At 44.8% G+C, this 13,118-nt stretch overlaps 1 protein-coding gene across 3 annotated transcripts in view; it reads right to left on the reverse strand.

Annotated features, from left to right (window-relative positions):
* Positions 1 to 8,407, reverse strand: part of LOC125723837 (uncharacterized) — a 37,465-nt gene extending 29,058 nt beyond the window's left edge. For 2 of the 3 annotated variants that reach the window (XM_049000671.1, XM_049000670.1), the window contains exon 1: positions 8,235 to 8,407. In XM_049000671.1, coding sequence (XP_048856628.1) covers positions 8,235 to 8,388 — 154 coding nt within the window. In that variant the 5' untranslated portion in view covers positions 8,389 to 8,407. Of the gene's footprint in view, positions 1 to 5,599; positions 5,662 to 8,234 lie in introns of those variants that run through there. The other variant, XM_049000672.1, reaches the window with a different exon arrangement.
* Positions 8,408 to 13,118: the final 4,711 nt, after the last annotated feature.

A 13,118-nucleotide genomic window follows, 5' to 3' on the forward strand; every position in this document is an offset into this window, starting at 1 on the left:
ATTGCCTCAATAGCAATGTAACAAGTAATCTAGATGCTATAGACGTTTGCAGGACGATTTGTGTCAGTCGATATGTCTTGTCAATGTCGTAGCAGCTGCGTTACATCCACCCATCCATCATCTCCCGCTTAATCCGATGTTGGGTCGCGGGACAGCAGTCTCAGTAGGGAGGCCCAGACTTCCCTCTTCCCAGCCATTTCATCCAGCTCCTCTGGGCGGATCCCAAGGCGTTCCCAGGCCAGCCGAGAGACATAGTCCCTCCAGCGTGTCCTGGGCCTTCCCTGGGGCCTCCTCCCAGTGGGACATGCCCGGAACACCTTACCAGGGAGACGTCCAGGAAGCATCCTAATTATATGCCCGAGCCACCTCATCTGGCTCCTCTCAATGAGGAGCAGTGGCTCTACTCTGAGTCCCTCCCGAATGACTGAACTCCTCACCCTATCTCTAAGGGAGAGTCCAGCCACCCTGCAGAGGAAACCCATTTCAGCCGCTTGCACTCGCGATCTCGTTCTTTCGGTCACTACCCACAGCTCGTGACCATAGGTGAGGGTAGGAACGTAGATCGACTGTTAAATCAAGAGCGTTGCCTTTTGGCTCAGCTCCTTCTTCACCATGACAGACCGATGTAGCGCCCGCATCACTGCTGACGCCGCACCGATCCGCCTGTCGATCTCTCACTCCATCCTTCCCCATGAACAAGACCCCGAGATACTTAAACTCCTCCACTTGGGGAAGGACCTCCTCCCCGACCCGGAGAGAGCATTCTACCCTTTTCTGGTTGAGGACCATGGTCTCGGATTTGGAGGTGCTGATTCTCATCCCAGCTGCTTCACATTCAGCTGCGAACTGCTCCAGTGAGAGCCGAAGGTCACGTTCCGATGAAGCCAACAGAACCACATCATCTGCAAAAAGCAGAGATCTAATCCTGAGGTCATGCTCATCATTGAACTGCGGCCTAGGGTGTCCTGGTGCCAAGTGCATATATGGACACCCTTATGCCTGAACATGGTGTTCATTATGGACAATCCGTGACGAGCACAGAAGTCCAATAACAAAGCACCGCTCAGGTTCAGATCGGGGGGGCCATTCCTCCCAATCACGCCCCTCCAGTTCTCACTGTCATTGACCACGTGAGCATTGAAGTCCCCCAGCAGAACAAGGGAGTCCCCAGGAGGAGCGCTCTCCAACACCCCTTCCAAGGACTCCAAAAAGGGTTGGTATTCTGAGCTGCCATTTGGCGCATAAGCAAAAGCAACAGTCAGGACCCGTCCCCCCACCCGAAGGCGAAGGGAGGCTACCCTCTCGTCTACTGCGACATTTGTGGTGAATATATGCTTGCTCCTCAAAGATGCTCAATGACTGCTCTTGTGAATAAAGCATATAATCTGTGCTTCGGCTGTAAAATCGGTGATCAAGACAAGGAATGACCGCCTCACATTTGTTGTGTGACGTGTTGTCTGTCTGAGAGCCTGGCTCAGAGGCACTCGAAAGACAATGTCGTTTGCTTTCCCGATGATATGGCGAGAACAGAAAGACCAGGTAACAGACTGTTACTTCTGTTTGACCAATGTGTCTGGTTTCTCTGCCAAAAACATGAAGCCAATTGAATACCCTAATCTGCCTTCAGCAATGAGACCCGTGCCACATGACCACAGTCTTCCAATTCCGAAACCACCAGAGGAATGGACCTTAAATAAGCCAGATGAAGAAACTGCAATGCAGGAACTGGCAGGGAAAATGATCCGGATTTTGAACCGTACTCATCAGGCGATCCACATCTCATAACACAGTCGGAATTAAACGATCTGGTCAGAGATTTGGATCTGTCAAAAGCAAAAGCCAAATTGTTGGGTTCGAGACTGCAGGAATGCTGTCACCAGATACAAATATTTCTGCTGACTACTATTTAACACTGCAATGTGATGCACCTGACATTGAATACAAATGAAAATCACGAGCAATACACTTCTAACTATGGTAAACACAATATCATATGTGAAACATAAATGCGATTAAATATGTTATTGCCAGTAAACAGTTAACTGTCTATTTCCTATGTGAAACATCCATCCATCCATCCATTTTCCAAACCGCTTATCCTATTGGGTCGCGGGGGGTCCGGAGCCTATCCCGGAAGCAATGGGCATGAGGCAGGGAACAACCCAGGACGGGGGGCCAGCCCATCGCAGGGCACACTCACACACCAGTCACGCACACATGCACACCTATGGGCAATTCAGCGACGCCAATTAGCCTCAGCATGTTTTTGGACTGTGGGGGGAAACCGGAGTACCCGGAGGAAACCCCACGACAACATGGGGAGAACATGCAAACTCCACACACATGTGACCCAGGCGGAGACTCGAACCCAGGTCCCAGAGGTATGAGGCAGCAGTGCTAACCACTGCACCACCATGCCGCCCCCTATGTGAAACAACAAGACCAAAACTATATTTGTGCATGCCCTGCAGGTACCTGTCACGATCAGCAAAAACTTTTCAGGAAGAAAAACTTAAAAAAAATTGTTGTGCAGTGTAATCAATCTTAAGTAATAGATAAACTATTTAGCGTAACAAAACTTTTGGGAAAGCCAGTTCAGTATACAATTATTTATTTACATATGCTATTTATTATTTTTTTTCTTCTTGAAATATCAGAATACTGTAGCATCATTTATGAAAGTTCCCCCAGAACAAAGACAAAATTGGATGGGCCCAGTATCCTGAAACCTTCTTAACTGTCAGATTCAGCCCCTGTTGTCTCAGTCTTTTGTGTCCCTTCCCCGTTTGGCCAGCAGGCATCGCTGGCCATCCTGTCCCTCTTGTCAGTCTTTGTCTCCCTTGTTTTCTGTCAGCCGCATGGCTCAACATGTTGAGCATGTGACTACTTGCAAATCCCTTTGTCATGTGTTCAAATCCTGCTTCCTCTGTGTTTGTATTTCACTCCCTAGTGTTTCATTTGTGTGAGTTTTTCTAGTTCCTGTGTCTGGTGATTTTGTAGTTGGTTTTGGTTTCGTTCCTTGTGCCCCTGCTTGTGTTCCTACCTGCCTAATTCCCCAGTGTTAGATTCTGTTTCCCTGTTCCTTGCTTAGTTTTTAGTTTCCCTGTTTTAGTTCCTTTGAGTTAATTAGTTTTCATTTGTTTTCTCAGTCTGTTAATTAGCCTCATCTGTCCAGTGTTAGTCTCGTTACCCCTTAGTATTTTAGTCCCTTAATGCTACGTCGTTCATAAGTTCTACCTTAATTCTCTTACAGCTCCACTGTGTTTCCCGAAACATTTTTAATTAAGTATATCTTCCGTGAAGATGGTCTGAGTCTCTCTTAGTCTCTTATCACTGTTATTGACTCATATTGCTCATTTAAAATAAGACTGAAATCATTAAGGGTACAGTTTCATAACCAAACATCACTTAATTAAAAAATGACTGGTCTATATGGTAACATTACTTTGTCTGATACATGACTACAATCTTCATTAGATTTCATCCTTGCGCTCTTTAGAGTCTTTGTAAGATGCTAAGAGTCACCGATATCAAGAAAGTGGGCCCTGGTCTTTGGCATAAAAATTCTGGGCTGAAAATTTGTCCCACTCCGTGTCTGTATATCTTTGTGAACAAACTCACTTTTTCCAAATGGCCCACAAAAGCTGCCTCTTTACAGACAATTGTGAAAGTGAATTTAGGAGTTGATAGGTTTTTTTTACATCAGAATTTTTTAATCAAACAGATTACTGTGGCCACAACACAGCAAATATTGCAACAAATCTCATTTTAGAGTTGTCATACAGTCGTTGACTTAAAACGCTGTGCTATGAACATGAAGGCATATACACATTATCTTATAAACTGCCTTAAAGTAAAACACTTGACAAGTGGATTCTCCTGTTTTTGCATCTGGTATATTAAAATGAAGTCTTTTTTCTTTCTTTTTACAAAGGAACAATATAAGTGTCACGCCCAGCTCGTCCGATCCTCGTGTGTGCCACGCCCCCTGATCATCCACGTGTGCTTCCCCGATCATGCCCAGCTGTTTCCTGTTATTTTCGGCTTGTCTTGTGTATTTAGTCCGCGTCTGAGTCCTTCTTCCCCAGACTTGTCATTAATGTTAGTTGATGTTAGTTGATGTTAGTTGATGTTAGTTGATGTTAGTTGATGTCAGTTTGTCACCGTCTGCCCTGGCTCTCCCGTTCCCAAATAAACCCACGTTTTCCCGAAGATCCTGCCTGCCTGCCCGCTTCCTGCTCGCCCGTCCAATCCCCAAACCTAACAATAGGTACAGTGGATATTTAATAGTTAAAGAATTTCTAGAATTGAGCCTAAATTATAATATTGATACAGCTGCTGAAATCTTACTTCACATTTATGAGTTCCCTAGGAAGATCCCCTGAGAAGGTCGGTTACTGTTCATTCTAGCCAAAGGTGTTTCAATACACATTGTTGACTAGGACTTTTCACAAACCCAGTAAATTAACTATTTATGGAGTTTTTTTGCACGCTACTGAGATATATTCTATAGATATTTCAGTGTTTCCCCTACCATTATATTAGGGGGCGCCCCGCCCCCCCCAACGGCGCCTCCCGCCCCCCTTGAAGGTCAAGTTAATTTTATTTTATTTTCTATACAGTGCCAGATCACAACAGAAGTCATTTAAGGTTACCTTTCCTATAGAACAGGCCTATGCATTGTCACACACAGATGAGCACACTCTCTGGACCTGAATTACCCAACTCTGGTAATAATCCACAGAGAATTAAGAAAGGATAGGAGGAAGGGAGGCTGCAGCTTTCCGATGGCTAAAATGACCTGCTCATCTTCTATCTCAGACTTGTGAAATGCGAAATGCTACTTGGTAGACGCGGCACTTTTGTTTCATTTTCGGGATACTTTGAGCTCCTTTTTGAATAGAGAGCTCCATCTAGTGTTGACATAAAAAAATAGCAAAATGGTCCGAAAGTGTCATTTTGTCCATCACTACGGTTTGGCACGTACGTGTTAGTTAAGTTCTGAAGATAAAGTATAGCCAGACGTTTCTGACTTCTCATATCAAGAGGCTCTAGAAATGTTCTTCCAGAAGCCCAGGAAGATGCACTGCAGTGACAAAAGCTGCACACTTTGTGGGTAACTGTCATAAAAAGAAATGTTCTGATGTTTAGTTCAGTTGTTATATTGACTGCTGTCATTAAAAAAAACACATGAACCCCCCCCCCCCCCCCCCAAGCTGTATACCTAGGGAAAGCACTGTATTTGTCAGACAAAATCACTTTTTTCACTTCTTATAGACGATTGTGAAAGTGAAAGAAGTTCAAAAGCATTTTAGTAACACAGACAACAGTGATAAACGGTAAAATATGAATACATTTGTGATTTACCAGTTATATAATTACTAGAATAAGTTCTTATATATTAATACAGAAATTGACATCTTCTGTACATCTGCATGAGTCTCCTGGGAATAACATGATTCGAGAACAAGAGTAACTAACAGTTAAAAATATATTAAAATATTTCCACAGATGGACAAAATGAGCGATTATTAGGTCATTAGGATTACTAGCCTACGGTTTGTACGGTATATTTGCCTTTTTCATTAAACAAACTCACCTTTTCCAAATGACCTTCGAAAGCTTCAGTTCTACAGACAATTGTAAAAATGAAAGTATGAGCTCACAGCGTTTTATATAGTCACACATATTGGTGGCCACACCACAGTTCATGAATATTGAATATTGCAGCAATTCTCATTTCCAGCTTGCCGTACAATTATTGGCTTAAAATGCTGTACAAGAGCCTAATGTAAACAGAAAAGCACTTACATGTCGTATAAATTGCTTAAAAGTGAAAAAAATGTCAAATGGAATCTTCTTTTTGTAGTTGACATTTTAAAATAAACCGGTTTATGTTATGTAACCATAGTTAATGTACACATTATTCCACTGATTTTTGTTATATAGGACTGTTATACATTTTAATATGAAACTAATATATATATATATTAGTTTCATATTAAAACAGATCGTCCATCTGCTTCCCAGCCCCCCTCTTTTTATTCTCGTTGGCCCTCTGTCTAGCCTCCCCCACCTGCAACTTCAGCAAATGGGTTTGGAGCTCTTTAAGGTCACTCTCCTCCTTCCCTGCCTCGTCCTTGGCCCTCTGTAGGTGGTGTATCACATGCCTATCCCACATGTGGGAGTCCGCACCTGGTAAGTCTGGGTTGTCGAGGATCGCAGCCCACACCCCCTCTGGAACCCCCTCCATTCTCGCTGCACCCCCTCCTGTCCGGGGTGACACCCGGTTCGCCGTCCAATCCTCCTTACACTTATCCAGGTATTCCCTAGGGTGCAGGGTTTTATCCCACGCCAGCTTTGGGACGCCTGCTCCAGTTGGGGGAGGAAACATTTCTCTCAGGGCATTCCAAATGCGCAGTACTACGGCTGTCAAGCTAACGTCATCAGGATGCGTCAGTGTTCCTGCCCTCTCTTCTACCTCCAGCAATGAGTGTTTAGTCAGACATCTGGCTCCCACTGCCCGGAAATCTCCCAGTGCCACCATTGTCTCCTGAGTGAGCTGGTTTAGCTTATCCATCCACTGTCCTCCTCCTTCTGCTGGGGGCGGCATTTTATCAGCCAGTGCCTGCACGTCTCCTATCGAGAAAGGTCTATATTTATCCTGCGTCTGGCCCGTCCCTCTTAGCAGAGGTAGTTGATGCTTTGGGGGCCTTGAGACCTTGCAATGACACTCCCCCTCGCTCTCTCCCTCTTCATCGAGGGCAAAGCCCTGAGTCCTCACCCTTTCCTCTGAGTGAGGTTTCCCGTTGTAGTGCCGCCTCTATTTCGGCCATCCGCTCCTCTACCTGGTCTGCGAGGGCCCTACGAGCCCTGTCCTCTGGGTCGTCCTTCCATACCCCCGAAACGTGACCCCACATTTCCACCTTTTTACCCTCCTCTAGTTTCCCTGTGTTGGTCCCTGCCCGCTGACCAGGCGAATCTACTCCCCCTTGTTCCTCTAACTGCTCCCTCCTTACTCGAGCTGCAAACGCCACCTGGTCCTGTCTGCCTTCCGCCCCCGCCGCTTTTTGCTTTTTCATTTTCTCCTCCCTGCTTGCCTGTCTCTCCTTGGGATCCCTACACTCTGTATCTACGTTCGAGTCCGCCTCCGATCTCCCACCTAATCCGGCGTCTGAGGGAGTCGAGGTCTCCTCCCCAGCCGGATGCCCCCCTTGTACATTTATCGCCCCGGACGTAACTGTGATCATAGGGCACATATGGGCAGGCGGGGCAGAAGGGGCGACCTTTTTACACGTATAGGCAGAGGGCCTGTCTCCCTCTCTCGGTTCCCCCTTCTCGGGTTCCGGCTGGCCCTCTCCTCTGCTCTGACCCTCACGATGTAAATGATCTGTTCCCTGCCTAAACAGGGCCAATTTCGCCCTCGGCCCCCGGGCCTCTAACCCAAAATAATTACCTCAGAATCCAGGGTCCCTGACCCCTGGGCCTCTAACCCAAAATAATTACCTCAGAATCCGGGGTCCCTGACCCCTGGGCCTCTAACCCAAAATAATAAACTTCAGAATCCAGGGTCCCTGACCCCTCGGCCTCTGACTCAACCTTTACCTCAGAATCCGTGGTCCCTGACCCCTGGGCCTCTAACCCAAAATAATAACCTCAGAATCCGGGGTCCCTGACCCCTGGGCCTCTGACTCAACCTTTACCTCAGAATCCAGGGTCCCTGACCCCTGGGCCTCTGACCCAAAATAGTAAACTTCAGAATCCGTGGTCCCTGACCCCTGGGCCTTTAACCCAAAATAATTACCTCAGAATCCGGGGTCCCTGACCCCTGGGTCTCTAACCCAAAATAATTACCTCAGAATCCGGGGTCCCTCACCCCTGGGTCTCTAACCCAAAATAATAAACTTCAGAATCCGGGGTCCCTGACCCCTCGGCCTCTGACCCAACCTTTACCGGGACTCCCACCTGGTAACCTGTAGAATTCGGGGGTCCTGAATTCCCCGGGACTCTAACCCAGCTCACTGGGACTCTAACCCAGTGCTTCTATTTGCTCGTCAGCGAATAGTGGGGCTGCCACACCAAGGACACCACAGTGGGACTCCAACCCAGCCTTAATATTCTTTTACCTACCCTCATTCGCCGCCTCAATGTACTGACGGCCCTGATGGACACTTCGGACTACTTTATTTAGTATAGCCATATATGCAGATTTTGATATAACAGGCTCTGCTTACCTTTTGTTAGTGGCGCCTGCAGCCTTCCGTGCCCATTCAGGTCTCGTCTGGTATTTGCCGAATGCCGACCTCTATCTCGACCCCGAGCCCCCAGATTGTTGGAGTTCGCCGTCTCCACCAGGTCCGTGGATGAGAAGAGATCACCCGGGGGCATTCTACAAGCAGCCCCCGCCCCTGGCCGTACTTTTACACTTTCAGGCAATTTCGTCTTATCTGGTGCAACATGTTGTTCTGTATGTTCCTAGTTATTGCGTCACCCCTATATCATTTGCCTAGCGACTGTCACCGCAGCCTGCGTGAATAGATTAACTTTGGTGTGCGCAGAGCCTCCCTATATGTCCTTAGTCCCCTGCAGATATCGCTCTCCACAGAGGTGTGTCAAGAAATCATTTTAATAAATTAAGCAAGATCATATATATTTATTATCATGTCATATACATGCACTGTTAATTGTAGCTATTTTGTTTGTCTGGTACAGAAAACATCTGTGTATTACATGCTGTTGATCTTTGAATAAAAATACATACATGTCATGCCCCGATCGTCCGCTCCTCCCGTGTGCCACGCCCCCTCATTAACCCCGTGTGGATTCCCCGTGCCCACCCGCTGTTTCCTGTTGCCGTCCTTAGTCCAATGTATTTAGTCCGCGTTCCAGTTAGTTTCCCCAGTCCGGTCATTAACATTGTCCTACTGTGTGGTGTTCATCTTGCAATACACCCCGTCTTTTTGATTTCCGTGAGCCCGATCCTGATTTCCTCGCTTCCCGCTCACTCATCCCGCACACGGTACATAACAATACAAGTATCACGGTTGTCATGCCCGGCTCGTCCGCTCCTCGTGTGTGCCACGCCCCCTAATTACCCACGTGTGATTTCCTGATCGTGCCCAGTCGTGTCTTGTTTCCTGCTGCCTTGTTCCATGTATTTAAGTTCCTGTTTTGTACTAACCCGTTGTCTGTCATTGATGTTAGTTGGCGTTACATGTCTCCAGTTCCCTGTTCCTTGATTAAACCCTCGTTAATCCCCGTATTCCGCCTGCCTGCATCCTGCTTGCCCGTTCACCTCGCACGATCGCCGCTTTGTCTGCCAGCGATCGTGACAACGGTATCCAGTTTTATTATATTATATGGATGGATGGATGAAAATGGAATGTATGGATAAATGAAGGAAGACAATAATAAAAAACTATATGAACCTGAAGCAAGCAGTCCCCCAATGCCACATATGGGAATGATGTGGGCACATTAGATGGTATACTGCATTATGTGCAGTATGAGCCCTGCACCCCATTTTTGGGTTTTTCATCATTTAACTCACTTGATCTATGGTGTCAACTGAACACTAAAATAGCTAATAAATTTAAAACTATACAACAACACTCATTGTACTCTGTAAAGTGTTAAATGCTCCAGTCAGTGAAAGTGTGTCCCCTACCCTTAGACCCCAGAGGATTAAAATGGGGCAGATATGTGGAGGTGGAGACTCATTGACTTAACACCCTATGGTGTAAATTTAACACTATTAGAGTTAATAAAGATAACTGCTGTAAAAACAACACACTCAAGGCACTCTGTAAAGTGTTAAAGGTAACACCGAATGCTGTGGACCCATATAAACACTCCAATATATAAACAGTGTTAATTTAACACTGGCACATTTTCTGTGTAGTCTTACTTCACTTAACTTTTTATGTCACTTTTTAACTCAGTCAAACTGTACTAACAACTTATGATTAACTGATTTCATTAAAAAAGTATTTTATGAGTGGAAGGTTAAAAAATATTAGGTGGTACATTGGGCGGAGCTTAATTCTCTCCCCGTCTATGATGTCATAAGCGGGAGGGGGACGTATCCCTTTTTCGCGGGCGATCCTTGTTAAAATAACTGTCGCTCTCTCGCCATGTCGCACTTGTGCGTAGAGCCACGATCCCCACACACCACTGTCTTTTATTGAAAACAGCTGAGGCAAGTCGTTTTCTGAACTTTAAAGTGTGTATACAATAAGTAAACATGTAAAATAAGTATAAAATGTGTTATAAAGCATATAGCCAACGACAATTAATAAAGAATTTAAGCAAAATATCCCAGACGTACCATGGCCTATAGTTGTTAGAAATGGCGATATCCTGCGACCTACAAGATAAAAGGATAAGGCACCAAATTGGAATCAGTAGTCTTTAAAAGAATAAAATACATTACATGGATTTATTAATGCGATATTTTAAATATGTTTTAAGGCATAATACAATTTTTAACAATAATTTTAACGGGGTCACCGGATGCATCAAGCTTTTCTAGCTAGAGAGGAAAGAGGGTCTGGCAGTTTTGAATGGTAAAAGCAGTAGTTGTGTATTGCTAACGGGGTATTTTTTTAAACAAAATGCACTATTTTATATCGGTAAAAACACCGCCATCCTATTTTTAGGGGGATTTATGCATATTGCATGTCTAGACATGTCGGTCTGCTAATGTCCGTGGCCTTGGGGAACAGGGCGTCGGCGCAAGAGCTTTTTGAGCCGTGAGCAATAAGCCCATGAGGAGGAAGCGTCAATAAAACAAAATGGCCGCCGGCTGACAAATTGTTGCGGGGTGTCTACAGAGTGACTGTAAAATCTCGTTTAACCGATGGTCCTGGGTGTGAGAAGCACACAGCCAGCACCCCCAAACAGGCAGAAAGCACATTACCACTATCAATCTGTCTTATTTGTAAATATTATAACATAATATATTTCTAATTTAAATAAAGGTCAATCTCTAACACCACAGCTCTGGGGCTCTGGCATGGGCCCGGACGCCCCGCTGCAGGCCTGGGGCGTTGGATGAAGTATCTAACTACAATTGTTTAATTAGCGGGATAAAGTCCCATAACTTAAACGGTTGTATGACAATTTAGTATACATTTTAAACCAATATGATCTAAGGAATAAAACAATTTAGTTGTAGTTTGTTAGTTTTATTTTAAATGAGATGCTCCCAGTTTATTATTAATTTAATAGCTGTAGGAACTAGTGAGCGGTATTTAGCAACATTCATCAAAAATGTCTTCAACATTCCAATATGGAAGGTAACCGACAAAGTTTTCAAGCAGATTTCATAAAACAAGGCACCGCAAGGAGAGCGTTCGATTAGGAGATGGCGCCGTACGTAGTCCCAGATAGGAACTATAGTGAGCGGTATTTAGCTACTGTCATGCCCTGTCGTCCGATCCTCGTGTGTGCCACGCCCCCTGATTATCCACGTTTGCTTCCCCGATCTTACTCAGCTGTGTCTGATTATTTTCGCCCAGTCTTGTCTATTTTCGCCCAGTCTTGTCTATTTGAGTCCACGTCTTGCCCTGCCTGGTTGTCCGTCATTGATGTTAGTTAAGGTTAGCTGCTCTGTGTTTGTCGCTGTCTGCCCCATCTTCCCTGTCTCAATTCCGAATAAGCCCCGAATTCCCTGCTTGCCCACCTGGTCTTTTCCCGCTTCCTGCTCGCTCGCTCACCAGCCCGAACTCTGACAGCTACAAACTTCAAAAACATTTTTAAAACTTTGTTAGACTAATACCGTAGTTGTTTTAATAATTTAAGGGATAAAAAACATTTGTCGTGTTTGTCAATGTATTATTTTAAGTAAATGCATTATTTTCTAACGCAAAAGCCCTGTCATGTTTTAGGTGCGAAAATATATGGTCTAGCATTATATGGACTAGCCACTGTCTCTGGGGGAGCAGCCCCGGGTAGGAACTATTAAGCAGCATTTAGTGACAAGCATCAAAAACACATTTTTAAAAACTTTAGCAGAATAAAGCTTTAGTTATTTCAATAAACAAGTTTTTTCAGTAAATCTTTGTTCACGCTCATTCGCACAAACACACACATCAGAGGTCAGGGGGCTTTAGAGTTTAACTTTAGGTTGGTGATCGCGATGTGTGACCAAGCACCCTAACTTAGTCATCCACTATGCAGCGAGACCAGACAGTGACTATATGCCCGATTTAACCGCTGGTCTTTATTTATTTATTTTTATTTAAAAAAAAAAACTTTGACAGAATAAAGACTTAGATATTTTATTAAACACACTTTTTTTCAGTAAATGTTTGTTTACGCTCATGTGCACAAACACACACATACCGGTGGCCTGGGGGGGCTTTAGAATTTAACTTAGGTCTGTGAAAGTATAGGACCGCGATGTGTATTCAGACATTTAACATACACTACTGTCTATTGATAAGGAAATTATTTAATTCTGGCCTGATCATTCATGTTGGTTGACTTTTTAAATTTAGTGCACAGAGGTTGAAATAAGTGCCATTAGACATTGCTTCACCAGTGCTAGCGCTGTTTGGCAATGCGAAGAAGTCGATCAACTCCAGACCCAGACACAATGATTGGAAGGTGGTCCACTGTTTGCCTTCAGTTCACTTGCTCTGAGAAAATGATGCTTTTGCATGCATGTTAAATGGAAGAGTGGTTGATATTGATATCGTCGACTTTCTGCCCAGAAGCATGAACAGCAGTGGAGAGTGTGTGCACTGCACTGCAAAACTTGTTTTGGTGCAGTCAAGTGATTCTACAACATCAGCAGTCAGTAAGTTCCTTCCTCTCTTTCAGCTTATTTTGTTTTCTACATCCGCACGTCCAAACACTCTTTATGTTGAATCAGAAGATTCAGAGTGACTTGAGGAGAGCGCAATACTTTGGTTCAACAAATCTAGTTCTGCTTTCTGTTTTTCTTCCCACTTACAGCGTTTATCCGGTTAATGATCAGTTCTGCATTTTTATTTAATAAAACTAAAGCGACTGTTGGTGGTAAAGCATTCTGCTACAGGGACCCTATACTGTGGAATGGCTTACCAGCCTATGTCCGGGATGCTGAATCGGTCTCAGTCTTTAATTCTCGACTG

Source organism: Brienomyrus brachyistius, unplaced genomic scaffold, assembly GCF_023856365.1.
Source record: "Brienomyrus brachyistius isolate T26 unplaced genomic scaffold, BBRACH_0.4 scaffold52, whole genome shotgun sequence".
Taxonomy (NCBI): Eukaryota; Metazoa; Chordata; class Actinopteri; order Osteoglossiformes; family Mormyridae; genus Brienomyrus; species Brienomyrus brachyistius.